Source organism: Magallana gigas, chromosome 2 (genome assembly GCF_963853765.1).
Source record: "Magallana gigas chromosome 2, xbMagGiga1.1, whole genome shotgun sequence".
Classification (NCBI taxonomy): domain Eukaryota; kingdom Metazoa; phylum Mollusca; class Bivalvia; order Ostreida; family Ostreidae; genus Magallana; species Magallana gigas.
The window spans coordinates 10439519-10456795 of record NC_088854.1 but is presented as its reverse complement, the minus strand read 5'-3'; the positions used below and the strand labels follow the sequence as shown (position 1 = coordinate 10456795).

Genomic DNA, 17277 nt, shown 5'->3' with positions numbered 1-17277 from the left:
TGACGTCACAATAGCGAAATCAACGCCTACACATTATGAACAAAATATTTCATATTCTTGAGGAGACTGAAGAGAATTAGTTTTTGATTTATTTTAATAAAGCCCTCTGGGCTGCGTTCAAGATCGTAGCAGCTAGCCTAGCTGCTAGGTCATAGATATCTAGGTCTATTGAACGGACTGCTAGGTTAGCCCCTAGGTCTCAGATTTGAAGTGGGAAATATTCAACAAAAGACTATTACATCGACATAATTTGTGTTAATTTCAAACGGAAATATACATGTTTAAATTCATTACAACTGAAAAAATGAACAAAATATCATTAAGTAAATATATTTCATGTCTTTTACAAAGTGGTAACTAAGGTGGCCATTTTAGATTTGATGCTTAGCATAAAATATTTAGCTACGAATATCTACGTAGCGGTTAGGCTAGCTTATCGTTCAACTATGTAGCCGTACGTAGCAGCTACGATCTTGAACGCAGCCCTGGTATCGGTCAAAGACCTGATGAGAGTACATTAACCCAAGACTTCATACTCGGTTGATATACTCTCATTAGGTCTATAAACCATGTATTGACCTCATCAAAAGAATCATAATTGTTTACAGGTAATACGTCATTATTGAATAACTTTTGTTCAGTTTTCTGTTTAAAATATTTCCAAGTGGAGTATAGTGTCAATAGATTGTAAAATAATTTCCTATGCTTATGCATAAAAAGTAAATAGCTATTCTTGCAATCCCAAATTATACATGCACAAAATAAAATTTCAGTTTTATAGTGGCACACTAGCTAGATCGTAGAAAAATAACATATGGCTTAAAAATATGGTTCAAGAAATACCACCCAACCAACAGCTCAAGACTTGCAACTCCTGATTAATATTTATTCATATGCTACTTATTTGCAACTGTTTTGCCTGATGATGGTTTTTATATAATATAAGACTGTTAAATACATGTAGGAACCAATGTTTTGTATGGTATTAAAGATTCAAACTTGACATGGTAAAATTCCTTAGACATCTAGATATTCATCCCCAATAAAAGAGTATTTCAATATATTATAGAACCTAAAAAGGATAAATCTCGCTTGGTTCTTGGCTGCTGTCAACCCTCAGCATCCCTCAGTGACAATTTTTTTCGAATTATCATATTAGGAACACTAATTTGACTAATAAATGGCCACCCGAATATTTCAACTTATTTGATCCTAACAGTTTATATTTGTAAACCAAAGTATTTACATTTTCCAGTGTCATTGCCTGTGATAACACTACATATTGATTTTGTACCATACAACCCGTAACTTCAAATGACGCCAAATTGAGGCGCCAGCGACGTTTGCTTATTTATATTTGAAAATTTAATCGTACGATGGCTTAAAATTATATAAATATAAGTACCGTAATAAGGAATCATTTTTTGAATATTATAAGGTCGGGCGTGATCAAATCTATCATAAAGCCCTTTGGGCTTTATTGGATTTGATCACGCCTCAACCAAAATCATCACCTCATAATACTCAAAGAATGATTCCTAAATAAATAAGTCAATTAATTAATAAATAATGACATATATATCATAGCAAGCCAAGGAACAGAGCCTTACAGAGGAGAGATTGTTTCCCATGGCTTTCAAAGTCTGGAGCTAATTCAATATTCCACCAGACAAAAAAAGGATAAAACTACAGGATAAAAGCCTTGTTTTGATGTAATAAATTCACAAATTACATACTGTACATTTTTGACTGAGTAAGGGAGCAACATTTGATTTGTTTGACCCAAATACAGAAATATTGCTGAAGGCCAAGGACCAAATTTGGCAAAAATTCTTAACAAATTATTTGTTGCCCAGATCCCAGTCAACAACTGCTTTGTTATGTACCCTCTATACTTTAGATGCAAGTATAATTTCAAGTAGCAACCCACCATGCAAACGACCTTTTGCAATTGGCTATTTATGTTCCGCCAAAATGAAATGAATATTATGACATGGCATCCAAACAATGTTTATATTCAACGAGCATATGGATTAACATCAAATTTGTTAAACTGGTTGAATTAACATTCATTGTTTGAACTTTTTGTATGTAAGAACTATTAAAAAGGAATATCTATACAGGTATAACATTATGGATACAGTATTGATGTAAAAAATAATAAGAAAATGTGTGTTTTATACATTACTTATAATTTAATACATGTACAAATGTTCTGTAAAATACAATGTACATATGTACCATGTTAAGACATTTTCAAGAAAAAGTTTAGTTTAAGAATAGAATGTTGTATAATATGGCTTAAAAAGAAGAAAACTAAACAATCAAAATAGCTAAATGAGAGCCTTGAACAAAACAAAATATTCCGTAAATAATTATCTAAATAATTTTCAAACTAAAATAACTAAAAGAGAGAGAGAAAGCAAGAAAAGATATATATAATATAAACAAATACAGTAAATGAATACAGTTCAAAGTATACACTTGTATACAATACAATATGGTTAACATTAAAACAAATGTAAAAACTTCAATTGAAATAATCAAATGTCTTTTGAAGAAGAAAAAATAAAGCTTTAGTAATGAAATAACAAACAAAATATATGTACATACTTTAAAGTGGTCTTTGGAAGCAGAACATTCAGAGCATGCAATGAACTAGTTACTCTTGTTATTTTTAATTTTGGTAAGAGCATATTTGTTCACAGTATTAAGTTTCAATATTTCACTATTGACTACTTTTTATCACAAAAATGTAGTTCAAGTTGTGATCTTTTTCGACAATTTAAATGCATATTATGACTTCTGCGATAGTGACGATTAAGATCCTTCCTCATACCAAACATAGAACCACACACTGAGCATTTGAATTGCTTACAATGCACACGTTTAGTGTGATCTTCCACTTGTTGCTTTTTGGAGGAAACAAACTTGCAAGCCAGACACTGAAATTGCACCCCATCTTTTGTTTTCACTTGTTCAAAGAGACCTGAACTTGATTCCACAGGCTCAAACTTTATCTTTGCAAAATGCAGCGGTTTATCTGTTACCTGCGCTGCCGTTGAAGAAGGTATTTTAGATGTTGCAGTGGCCATGTCATCACTAGCACTCCTTAAACTAGCATCTTTGCTTTTTTCATGGGAAGTTTGCTCCTGTTCTGAATGGACATTAGATTCCGATTGATCTTGAGAGGCTGAAGGTTTAGATTGTTTAATTCTAGAAACTAACATTTCATTTTCTTGAACATTTGAAGACTGATCAGCTTCCATTAAAGTTGACTGATTTTGTTGATTTGTGTTATTTTCTTTTCCATTTGCAATACCAATGCTATCTTTGTTTACACTGTCTTTCAAATGAACTGTGTCTGGTTGACTTGTTTCTTCTATTTTCAGTAAGTGGAAATCGGACAATCTTGATCTCCCTTCACAATGTTGTTTGTATTCTCTGCCATAAGTCACGCAATTTCGTTTGTTTTTATGGTGTCGTCGGAGATCTTTGCGCAATCCAAAACCTCTGCTGCATTTTCTGCATTTGTATGGACGTATGTGTGATCGTATCTTGTGTACAACAAGATTGTGTCTTTTATGTCCTACATAGCTACATATGTCACAAACATAGACAGTGCGGCCATCTAAATCTAATTGAGGTTTCACTTTGCAGAGTTCTGACTTGTAATGAAAGTCCAAGTCAAATGATTCATCATCGTCCTCAATAATACCGTGGACAACAATGTCAGTGTCCATTGCCAAAGATGGAGTTTCTCTTAAGTTTCTTTCGATATTTGTACTTGAACTGCTTTCATTCATAGGAGAAAAAATCTGCTCTTTCGCCTCACTAGTTCCTTCTATAAATGGTACATCACTAGGGCCTCCAGCAGACCCATTAGTTCCCGGCATCGGTGTGTTTAATGATCTAAAAAAGAGAAAGGCTGTCAGCATGTCATGCGCTTTTTTCACGGATTCCCAGGAACCGAGCAATTTATCGCTGCCCCCGTCGTGAACGTGCACCACACCGACGCAATCACAAATTTTTTGAAACATGGCATTTTTTCGAAAATCGTGAAACTCCTCCATAAACTGAGAAGAGAATACTGCGTATGTTTGATCGAATATTGTCATATTTTGACCGTATCAGTCCGTATCTGTAAAATGAACTTCGAAGGGAGTGAAAGGTGCTGGACAAGTCGTACTCGGTTTAGTTGATGAATAAAAGCAAGTCGAACTGATAATATTCGGAGCTGAGAGAAGTTTCATCACTTCAAGATTTATTTCCAGACAGTGGCACATGTTTTCATTCGACGGTATGTTGTGTCACTTTAAAAATTTAAAACATTATCATCAGGTTTATCAAAAACAACATATTGATTTTACAATAGATTAATTCTATTCTCGGACAGGCATAACCTATGTATAGACTATAGCTATGCATGTCCACCTCTTAAAAGAGAATACTGTTGAGAAACATGCATATATATTATCTTGAACATGTGCATGATTGTTTCCCCCCCGCAATAATGGTGATAATCTTAAATTTAATATAAAAACTGTTTAACATATATATATATATATATATATATATATATATATATATATATATATATATATATATATATATATATATATATATATATATATATATAAAATATATATATATATATGTATAGCTTTATCATGATGAGACTATAATTAATTTAGTTTTACAGCTAGACCTGACAAGAGGGAGTAAATCGACCAAGGATGAAGTGCTAATGGTACCATTCTGGGTACAGATGATGAGATCGGAGTTTTACAATCATGCCAACTGTATTTCCTTTGGGAATTTGCCTTTAATTAGTTTGAAATCAATTTTAATGAGTTTATATATGTAGTAATTAACATGCAACTGAACAGATACATACTAAATAAAGCATTCATTATAACCCTAACTTTAAATGAAAAAATCCCAGAGTTCTCCAGGGTTCTCTAGAGTTCTCTGTTTAGTAGGACCAGGGTATGTATACTATATATAAGGGGGAAAAACCATTCAAAGGGATGGAATAATTGTGATGATCAGAAAGGTTTAATTGCTGGTGTCATATCTTTATGCAGATTGGAATAGCACCTAGTGACTTAGATTCAGGGGGTCAAGGTTCGAAGCACGGTCTGCTTGATCTGTCATATTATATCTCCAACCTGTTACACATTCAAGTTTGGCAGTTAACAATTAATTAGATGTAACCAAAAAAAATATCCACAGAGTTGTTCTCAGTGGCAAATCTTTGCTCTTAAAATTGAGTTGATATTTGTCTATTATATTAAGTCCCTAGTTATTGTTTTTGTTACATTTAGACAATTTCAATAAAATCACACCTGTGAAAGGGGTGATACAATTTTCAGGATCAACACACTAATGAAATGATTAACTCATAAAGAATACCATTTCTTTATTAAATACACTTGTAATGTAAAATGTCGAGATAAGTATAGACAAAGCTTTGTCCATTTTGCCAAAATAAATTCTTACTAGTAGGACATAGAAATATATCTGGCAGTCATGTGCGATGTTTAAACCAATGAAAGTATAATATGTCAGTCAGAAGGAAAACAATTGAAAATGTATGTAATATATTGGCTTATAAATCTAATTATAGGCTATAGAAGATATATATGCATTGCCACAGAATTAAAATTTAATGGAATGAACTTTTAACCTTTGATTTACTTCTACTATTCTAAATGGTGACCATTTATTAATGTCAATTTAGTGGATGCAAATTTCCGCGGTCCTGATTTTTATCAGTGTGTTGATCATGTTGCGAGATCATTCCTCGTTGGTTATTGATCCCAAGAAATGTCCATGTTTCTTTTGACAGTAATGATGCACTTATTTAAATAAGTCGATCTATCACTGTTAAAGTGGTTACAATATAAAACGATACATTTCCTAGATTGTGTAGCCAATTTCTCAACATACTTGATCTTTGTATTTTGTGTCGTAGGCTATTCCCTTTGGAAGAATCAACCTTTGGCTAAGTGTGATTGAAACAGGGACCTTGGGATTTTTTTTCTCTATGAAACTCTCAGAAAGGCTTATTCCTCTTGCAAGAATCTTAAACCAAATTTATACTCCTCCTGTCAGATATTCATGGACTCTGAGATTGTTGAGGTTGAGTTTATTTGTTTCTGATATTGGTGATGATAAAGATATCAATCTCTGACTCCCTCTGATTGAAACATTTAAATGCCTTCATATGATTCTCTACCCATTAAAATCTAATTTTTGATGACTGTTGCCTCGCTGCTGTTTTATTGCTACAGGTTTTAATCAGACTGATGGAGTGATCGCAAACAACGGGATCGAATGAAGCGTCGCAACCAGATTTTTTCCTCGGCCATGGTGAGTACTTTCATATTCATATTTCTGGTCATCAACAAATGTAATTATTAATATAATCAATTGTTCTTGATTTTTCACTCACTTTAATGCTGATAAATTGAATTTACATGCATCCCTATTATTTGATTAGTATATTGATTAAAACTCATCAAAACAAGTTAACAAACTGGCAGATTTTGAGAATATGACCAGCCCCCTGTAAAATTATGCATTCATCTTAAAAAAAAATTAAGTCCAGATTTTACAGTTTCTAAAAAAAGAACAGTTACAGTATTTTGCTTATCAGTATAACAGATATCTCATATAATACTAAGATTTAATATGATATACAACATATTAATGTATTTTCCCCAAATGGTCAATTTAAGGGAAAAAATATGCGTGGTTTTATTGATCTCAATTTGAATTCAAAATGACTCTTTTATACATGGGTGTAATTAAAGCTGAGGTCATGCATGCAACCATCAAAATGGGCAGAATCTTTGGTCACCTTTTGCCTTTTGAAATTTTTCCTTGTTAATATAATTATTTCATTTAAATATATGTGCAAATAAACAGATTCTTGCATATAAGGTCCATTTTGGCATTTTTTTGCTATATTTCGTAATTAGCTGTAAATTGATATTAAATTACATTGTAATTTTGTATTGATTGATGACTTCATTCCTGCATGGGCATAGCATCCAAATATTCTGGCTGGTAATTACAATTCAGCTCTTGATAAAGTGATATAGTGAAATCTTTTTTGAGTTGGTGTACGTGGGCCAAACCCGTTTTAACATTGATTTCAATGTAACCATAAATAAAGAAAGGTCTTTATTTATGGTTGCATTAAAATTAATGTTAAAACGGGCTTGGCCCCTGTGGTACTATCTTTAAAGTTGGCTGACTTTAGTTTTCATTGTGCACACTTTTGCAAATTCCTGTTAAATATCATGTATTTACACTTTTTTGAAATTGCCTTTAAATTAACATTGTTTTTTGAAATTGAACACTATAAAGCAATATACAGATAAAAAAAATTTTTTAGATTTTTTAAAGATTTTTTTTTCTAAACTTGATTTTTCTATCATTTGGTGAATGAAAGTTGCCATTGTGCTGCTTTTATGATGTCATGATAAAATGAAGCTTTGTACGAGTACATTTATTTATAAGAATTAATGACATAAAAGAAAATGTTTTGGTTTCATTCTTAACTTTGGTATCTGCCATTTAATTTTTTCATGTAGTAAGAATGTAAATAAATATTATTCATCTTATGAGCAAGTCCCCCAAATGAACTTTTGAGACCAATAGTTGTATGCAATAAGTAAGATTTTAGAAATTCTTGAAGTTCTTTCTCACAGACCATCTCTTATTTTAAGCCCATTGATTGATATGATGTAACAATTAAAATTTGCCAAAAAGTGTATTGAAATAAGAAGATAAGATATCATATCTTGTTTTGCACCTAGCTTTCATTTTTGCATTGGATGCTGTGAACATTTCTTTCATTTCAATAGACAGTGAAAATGGCTTAAAAATGGTCATAGAGCTTTGATATTGGATCTTCAGAAACTCATACCTTTGGTACCACGTGTTTGTGGTACATTAAACTGGACGTCACCCCTGGGGTCATGCTCATCATTTTTAGCTCACCCGAGCTAAAAGCTTAAGTGAGCTTTTCAATCACTCTTTGTCCAGCATCCATCTGTCTCTCAGTCCATTTGTTTGTCATCTGGGCCACAACTTTTACGTAAGAATAAGTAGAGAAAAATCTAATGAGGTGCTCACTCAATGTGTATAACAATAAACAGGTGAGTAAATGAGGTCTTTATAAAAAAAAAAAAGACAGGTTAATCTGATGTAAGTTATTAAGTTCCTTAACCAATGTATAACAAAGTGAAAAGGGAAAGCAGATAAAATGAGATCCTAATTAAAAAAAAGTTAAATTTTAGTCATTGACGTGAGTGGCAGTATGTTTAAGCTGATACAATGGGGGGGGGGGGGCTTTTGAAAATGACAATATTTTTCTTCAAAATGAAATTAGTTTACAATAAGTCTTTCGGAGAGTCAACGTTTTAATCCACAGAATTACCAGAAATGTTGATAATTGATTACATTCATCCATAGTTTTCATTCTCTGATGATATGCATGTATTCATCAATGTATGTCAAGTTATGCGCATTATTTATAAATGCTCTTAGAGATGGCTTTGATAACAGAAATCAAAAGAAAGAACAGAATAAATTGCAGATATTTGTAAGAATATCTGGGGACAAGCTCGGATTAGGGTCTTTTGAACGAGTTACAAGATACCTAGCACTTTTTGTTCTTGAGCGTGAGATCTGAACATTTCCTAAATGTGCCTCAAATATAAATTTGCATGCAGACAAAATCTCAGACACTGAGAATTATACAGGTTAGTGTTGCAAATAGATTTCAATCAGGAAAAAATGTAGTTCCAACAATATTCTGTTTCTATTGGAGAACAAACTAAGTTGAAATTCCATGCAAACTTTATGGAATGTATTTTTAATTCAAAGCAAGGTACAGGTATTTAATATTAATTTCACAAAAGAAATGCATTATAGAAATCAGACAAAAATTCTAAAATGCAAAATTTGATATATTTTCTTGTGATACCAGATATAAAATGAACAAACACAATTAATGATGTGGATATTTCCACATGTTGATTAATACGGGGAAAACCAATACAATTATTATTTCCACATTATAGATAAGTTTCTCTTGGAAATGGTACAAGGTAATTTAGTGTGCAGGTAAATGTTAATGACACAAAATCTTTCTTCATTCATATTTGATGTAGATATAAATGTAGATTACTCCTTTTGTGAGAAGATGTTTTGTTAAAACTTTTTACATATATGGTGGAAATTAGTAAAATGTGCTCAGTTTTTCCATTTTCCTTATAACTACAATGTTATAAGTGTACCATCTCCTAAAGCCTGATCCGGACCATAAAGCTCTCTCATTATGCTTTTGAAGGGCAGTCTGACATGCCCTACCCTACCCACCCTCCCCCATAGATCTGCACATGCAACTATTGAGTTAATGCCAGATGCCAGGTTTGACAAATGACCTCTCGGCATTCTAGGTGTTGGTCTGTGAAGTTTATCTGTAGTTATTGGGAGACTGACAACAGTTACCTCTCTTCTTCTAGAGTCATTGATCAAAATAAAGAGGAACTGTCCAGTTGTGTATTGACTTTCTATGACTGTAACAATTGCTATAGATCTTGAATCCAGAACATAGATGGAAGCAATGGATGCCGGAGCTGTCAATATTTGACATAAACTGATTCCCTTGTGAATGGTCTCATTATCTCCTTACAGTTTGATAGTTTTAACTTGATTGCCTTTTGTGGCGACCTGAGAGTGGTGGTCATTTGCCGTCAAAGTGTGCCAATAAATTCAGATTAATCGATACTGCACACATCCAAATTAAAGCTTTTTGTCAAGTGTGCAATAAATGTAGTCTTAAATACTTTATCTCTTTACAAGCTTTCAGAAGTAAGAACAATTCTAATTTTGTCTATATATAGAGACGCTTTTCATGTTAGACAAGAGTTTCTGCACTAATATGCCTATTTCAGCTTAAATTTATATGTGCTGTACATACCATATAGGATATATATTTTATGTTTTCTTTATGCTCCTAACCATTTCAGAAAGTCTTTTCTTTAAGTACCAGTAATCAGATGCTAAAGAGGGGTTCAAATACTGGTACTGTGGTTTCATTATTATTCAAGGGTATCAATTTTCGTGGATAAAGTAAAAATCGCAGTTTCAAGGATATGTAAATTTGTGGCCAAATGACCCTACCAATACAAAATGTTAATAGAAATTGCACTTCAGTGAACACGTAATTTCGTTGATCAGCTCAAAAACGAAATCAACAAAAATTGGTATTCAACAAATATTGATGAAACCACAGTACTCAAAAGGTGTTTCAGTTATTGAGATCTTTAATTAGAGGGGTGAAAACCACTGGCTATTGAAAATGATAAGACATTGGATCCTGATTGACCAGTTAAGGGAAAACTGTTAACTTGGTGATTTTAATGTTTATTTTTAAAGTACTGGAACATTGAAATATGACTGAGGCAGATTAAATTTGTGGGGAAAATATCATAATTACTTCCCTGTAACCATCTGTTCCTAATATCTTCTAAATGAATTATTTTTTGTTGTGTGTTAATTACACAATGTATTAATATATAAAGATAAAGTTGACAAATTAATGATTAAAGCTACCAATAAATTCATGGTTTTATCTGTAAAGAGTAAAAAAAAAACATCAATTTTGTTATCACCAGAACATTTGAGATTAAGATTATCATGACCTAAATTTAACCCCAAAGTAAATTTTTTTCTCAAATGATAATCAATGCAGTTAGTTGCCTGGCTATCTTTGCTGTCAGAGAGGAAGTTGTAACACATGATTAAGGAATTTGTCTGAGAACGAAATCAATTTGTTGTTGTGAATTTGACAGATTTTGATATCATTTGGCAGTTTTCCTTATTTGGGGCGAGCTCTTTGTTTGATCAAACTAGATCATCCATAGGAAAAAAAACCATATACATTTACCAGTAGTTACAGATGAAAGATGACATGTGTCTGCATTTTTGTCAAGGGAGTAAAAAAAAGGATAATGTTAAACAACCACTTATGCAGGAAAATTTCCAAGAAAAGCAAGAATTTTTTTTTCTTTATCAAATACTTGATCTAAATCAATTGTTCTTTTAAAGATGAGGGTTTTGAGAACAGATCCTGTACATAGTTCGATCAGTATGGCTCTGTAATCCTATTTAAATTGATACTTCCTTGAAGATCCTTTCATCATCATATAGCTGCATGATGCTGATTTATAGAAAAGAAATAAAAAAAATGAAAATTACTGCTGGTTGTTATAGACTTACAGCTCAAATATCAGGGAATAATTGGTGGGGATCATTATATTTTAAGCTCACCTAGAAGACTGTTTGTCCTTGTGTCTTCCTGTCCTCTGTAAACTTTTTATATTTTCCAATTCTCCTTAATCATGTAACTGAACCAATTTAAACTAAACTTGACATAAAGCATCTTTGGATGAGAAGGATAAATTCATCCCTATGAAGGATTACTCTCTTTTCAAAGGATAGTCAAAATGGGGGAGGCATTTGAAAATGCTTCTAGAAGGATGAAAGATAAGGTTCTTAAACTCAATCAGTGTATTTTTTATTCTGATACACAATTCTGATAAAAGAAAATTGAAGAAAGGAGGATATGAACTGACAGTGTACAAAGCTGTCAACATCTTTGCACATTTGTTTAGAACGTGCATGAAAAATATAGTGAACTTGCTGTTTTCCATCACCCAGGATATATTACGCAGTAGGTCGTATGAAAACTGATTAATCAGGGTAAGATTTTATAGCCCTTCTGGTTTATAAAATCCTGTTTGATCCCAGGTCCCCTGGAGTTTTAACAAAGGGAAATTTGCCATCCTTAATTTCATAGGAAGTGAGCTCAACCAAGTGCTTTGTTCAGGATAAAATATGATCATCTCTACTTGCATTTTATTTATATTAGGAAAGCCAGACAGTGGTATAAAGGAAAGGATGCTATCACCATGGATAGATGCTAATGTAGAATTGATAAATAAAAATCATTAATCAGGCATGGAAATAGTGGACAGACGACCGCAATAATCAAGGGACGACTGTCAAATGATTTCAGTCCAAGGAATCAAATCCCAAATAAAGCCAAGTTTAAATAACCCCAAATCTCATTTCAGAGGATGTATCTTCTCGGTAAAATGGCTTCTGAATGGAAGTGTTTTCCCATCTCTGTCTTTCCTGTCACACAATATCAGGGTGTCTGACAGCCGGAGAAAATGAAATTGTACTAGCCTGAGAGTCTACTAAAATGACTTGGAAAATCTCTCTCTCTCTCTCTCTCCCTCTCTCCTGTATTTTCAAATCTATACTACTATATTAATTAAAATAATAGACTTGAATTTTTGGGCTTTAATACCGATAAATCGGAAGAGTACTGTCGTCTTTTGTTTTATTTATTTTTAACATCATTGGTACTTGAAGATTACCAATTTGTTTTCTTTTTTTCTCAATTAAGCTTCGCTAATTAATAATCAACAAAAATTCCTCAAAAGATCCTGGAATTCCTCTGGATTTGTCGGATTTTACAATCTTGCGCGTGCGCAATACATTCATGCTAACAGGATCTTTAGTTTATGTTTCCACAATACAATATTTCCATGAATGAACTCAGAAACAATACACAAATGTGTACAGTTTCATCGGAAATTTGCTTTATATTCTGTTCATATATATTTATGATTTCTTATGAGAGAAATTATAAGATAACAATTATACATATCAGCTTAGTACTTACTTTTGTCTTCGTGATGGCGAAAAAAATATTTGATATCATGCAAAAAAATTCACATTGTATTTCTTAGGAGAGTGAAGAAAGAATTTTTATCGTTAAAATGATAAATGTCCAACGGACCTGGTTTTACGATAGAATGTGTTCCGTGTATTGTGTCTGTAGCAAAGAAAATATGTGTATGTTGGTGAAAAGGTGTTGAATTCATCAATTATATAGATTAAATTTTAGATGAAAGGCATTTACAGTCTCAAAAAGGTTTATTAGGATAAATTTGACTGCTATTTTCAATGCAACTTCAATTTTCTGTTACATTACGGGTATATGGGAACAGAGACATGTTTATGTCTCTGATTGGAGGCATTCTAACTATGGCGAGGGCCTTTTTCGAGACAAAGTAAGATTATTCTTACTAAAAAAAGTGTAGTGAAATTAATAGCATTATTGTAGGTTTATAGCTTTGTTATGTAGATGTCAATAATACGGTGTGTCAATGTATCTATTTCATAATTGTCCGATATGCATTGTCAACCCGTGCACGCACGGGTCAAAGTCTAGTATATTATAAAATGAAAGATAAATTTGTTCATTTGTTTTAAACAATCTTTTGATGGTTGACTTTGCTTAAGGTATGGTTTGTTTCACTCATGCCACAGCCAAACTCCAGGAGGAGTTGGATCTAGGCTTATATAATCTTACTCTCCTCCCTCCCTCAATAGCTACGTCAAACTACTGTATACTTAAGGTGGTGTGGGACATCTGTCGATATTAATGTGGATTAAAGTACATTATGATTAAAATACTTTCACCAGTTTAGAACTTTAAAATTTTACAATATTTAACCCAAAAATGTGTTTTAAAAATTTTTGGAAAGTTAAAAACTTTAAAATCCTCAACAAGATTCAAACTCATGACTTCGAGATTCTTAGCGAACCCACTGGGCTATGCTGTTGTGTTCGTGACAATTATGGGAAAGAAACTATTTATAAAATTACATTTGATTTTATTGTTAATTTAAATAAATAGTACGCCACAACATGGATTCTAGGTTTCCGAACCACCTTAACTCGTATATGCCTGTCTTAATTCTTACAAAATTATCAATGTATCAGTCAGGTTCATGTTTCACAAGGAAGGTACAAAGTAATTTGTTTCTCAAAATTTTATTTCTAAAGTAATAACTTTTATTACTTTACTATGTTCATGGCTTTTTTTTACGAACTCTGCAAATTCCAGATAGGGGGGGGGGGGGGGGGAGGGGGCTCTGGACCCACCTCTAGAGCCATGCATGCACCACTGTATAATTAAGAAATATTCTCAATATACTACTGTAGTAATGGTTGCCCAATGCAACCATTAAGTTTTTCAGAAGAATTGAAAAAGCAGCTTTCCCTGAGGGATTGAATTCTACTTGATTGCTCGCTTTAATTATAATGTAACGTAATACATATGAGGAATTCATATCCAGTAATCCAGATTTACTCAAGCTTGATTGATGTGATTATATCACCAAGAAATTGTTTACAGATCTTAGTGTTTCTGTATAACAATGGCACAGACATTGATTTTATTTCCCTCTGTTGTCTCCCAAAAGATTTATTGTAATGAAGTTTGATCAAATGTCCTTGTTGAATTTGGATACCTGTGAGTATGGAAAAGCAATTACTGTTCAAATGAATCCAATCCCAAGTGAAGTATACAGCAGGTTCTTTAAGCTAATGTTTTGCAGTTGTCATTTAAAACCAAAAAAAATGTAAAAAAATCTCTTAATGAGAATGAGATTGATCGCCGAGTTCCATCTTGCATCAAACTCTCTCTCTGGTGCTATTAATGGAAGAATTATCCCTAAGCTTATGCAAAAATGTTCCCATTTGACATCAAGAAATCACTTCAATGGGACGGAATATTTTCCATTAGTCAAGATTCTTTTAACCGATCTGATGTCTTGTTCAAGCAAAAATCAGCTGCATTCTGCTCTGTGTGCTGGTTTACCATTCCTGGTTTTAATTTCTCCGATGTTGTGGTGTACACAGAAAATGATGTGTTTTTTGCCTGACAATGGCGCTTTATCCCAAAAAGCAACACTTTACTAAACAGTCATGCAATTCTACAATACACTTTACATGTGTCTAAACATGACAATGTTGGAAATGGAACATGTTAACATGTTCTCTTTCAAACAGAGAAACATTGTTACGGAAAAAGTAACCATTGAATTTGGAAGTGTCAAAAAAGGAAAATATCGGAAAAAAATAATATTGAATCAGCTAAGCCTTGTGATCTCTAACCCATTTAGACCAATTTAAGTAAAAATTTAGAGAAATCCAAGAATTAAAATAAAGAGATTAAAATTTATGAAGAATCAGGGATTGTAGGAACTGCCTATTCACTTTGAAATATCAATGGTATTCGAGAAATGAATGACTGAGAAACTAAAGTTCAACTGTTTCACTGAAACTATATTCTGTCTCATAATACATAAATTTGAACATTCAAGTGATATTTTTAAAAAATTACTGTGTAAATCTACTGGTACTCATTTTCTCTGCCTCTTATAGGTTACACATGTGCAATAAAGACATTATAGGATTGCATTGGGTTTGGGCAAGTGACTTTTTAGTAGATGCCGATTACTGTTACCAATTTCAAACTACCATCGCAAATCAAGTTTCATTTCTTTTACAGATTAGTCAAATTTTTACCATTTTTAGACCTAAATTGCATTAATATGGTACAAATATACTATGAAATCCATTAAATATCAAATAGGACACAATGAATATAATTCATGTGACATTTGACACCTGATTAACTATGTTGATTGTGTAAATTCTCTCAGGACAGCTGTAGATACTTGCATGTATAAATGGAGGTAAAGCACAAAAACACTCGAACAGGAACAAAATGACACATATACTGTGCAATGTATTAGTCAATTCTCCATGCAATTTTATGGAAGTCATCACAATTTTATGTGCAAAACTATTAAGAATATCCAAATGTAAATTGTGGATTCCAGTATATATATAAGATTGAGACAAATCTGATTAACTCGAGATTCAAGAATACTGGTAATTAGCAGCGCCAATTTGAAAACATAAATCTATTCATCTATAGGTGTTGCAATGTAACAAGGAGATACACAGCAAATCTTTTCACATCCAATTTTCACAATTTGATTAAAAATTTAATCCCCAAAAAATCATTCCTTTCATCTCCCTTTGTTTTTATGAAAAAATATAGATTATTCTTGGGGATTTGAACCAATTATAACAGTCGTTGCTAATTTTGATCACTGCAAAGCAGTCCTCAAATGTCTCCATTATATTATTTTGTGGTAAACTGCATCTTGATCATGAAAATTAGTCTTCATGAACCAGTTTATCTCTGGTAATTCACGAAATGAAGTCTTTGCAAGTAAAATTTGGTTGACAGTTTATTCCAATCCACACTTTACAAAAGTTGTTTCCCTTTGCAGGGTCAACCCAAAGGTCAAAAGGAAAAAAACAATTTTCCCTTCTTTATGCTACCAAATATTTGGGCGTCCTGTGATGAAATCTCTCTTAATTAAATTTATTCCTTCGGTGTGTGGGTTGCTCCATCCTTAGCTGCAGGTCTGTAGCTCCCGGTCTGAAAAATTTGGATGGACGACCTGGGAGCTACAGTGCCTCCCATAGTAAAAATCTGCAATTTACGGCGCATAAAAAATTCAGCTGGTTTTGGACTGATTAACCTAATTTCCGAACACATTCTATACAAATATTTGATTCCAAAAAATTCTTAAGACATTTTACTACAGACATCATCACTTTACTTGCCTCTGATATTCTTTTAAACTCCATCACCAGCCCTGTAAAGTGAAGCGGTGCAGTTTGCTTACATTTAAAAATGGCGACTCTCGAGCTCGACGTGAATTTAACATACTTCAATTTCCGAGGTCGGTTTGCGTGTTAAAGAGAAAGTTTGAGGCAAGTAAAGTATCAATATCAACAGTAAATTGAATGAAGAATTTAATGGTGTTAATTGTTTTCAAAGAATAAGTTCGGAAATAAGGTTAATCAGTCCAAAACTAGTGCAAATTTTTTTTTACTATGGGGGGCACTGTAGCTCCCAGGTCGTCCATCCGAATTTTTCAGACCGGTGTCATATAATATTTTGAACCCCGCGATATATTGAACCCGGGTTCAAAATATCGCTGCGATATATTGAACCCCCCCATAAAATATTGAACCCAGGTTCAATATTTTATGGCCGCGATATTTTGAACCCCCCTCTATTTTTCATTGGTATTGGAGAGGGGGTTCAAAATATTATGGCTGCGATATATTGAACCCCCTACCTTTTTCCCATTCCCATTGGATAGGGGGTTCAAAATATTATGGCCGCGATATTTTGAACCCCCCTCTATTTTTCATTGCTATTGGAGAGGGGGTTCAAAATATTATGGCCGCGATATATTGAACCCCCTACCTTTTTCCAATTCTCATTGGAGAGGGGGTTCAAAATAT

General features: G+C 32.8%; 1 protein-coding gene across 8 annotated transcripts in view; it reads left to right on the top strand.

Annotated features, from left to right (window-relative positions):
• The first annotated feature begins 4244 nt into the window (after positions 1-4244).
• LOC105333397 (transient receptor potential-gamma protein) overlaps positions 4245-17277 on the top strand; it is a 70075-nt gene continuing 57042 nt past the window's right edge. The window contains exons 1-2 of one of the 8 annotated variants that reach the window (XM_066074953.1): positions 4245-4300; positions 6297-6375. In XM_066074953.1, the coding sequence (XP_065931025.1) occupies positions 6340-6375 (36 nt within the window). In that variant the 5' untranslated portion in view covers positions 4245-4300; positions 6297-6339. Of the gene's footprint in view, positions 4301-4702; positions 4763-5743; positions 6376-17277 lie in introns of those variants that run through there. The other 7 variants (XM_066074951.1, XM_066074954.1, XM_066074952.1 and 4 more) reach the window with 7 other exon arrangements.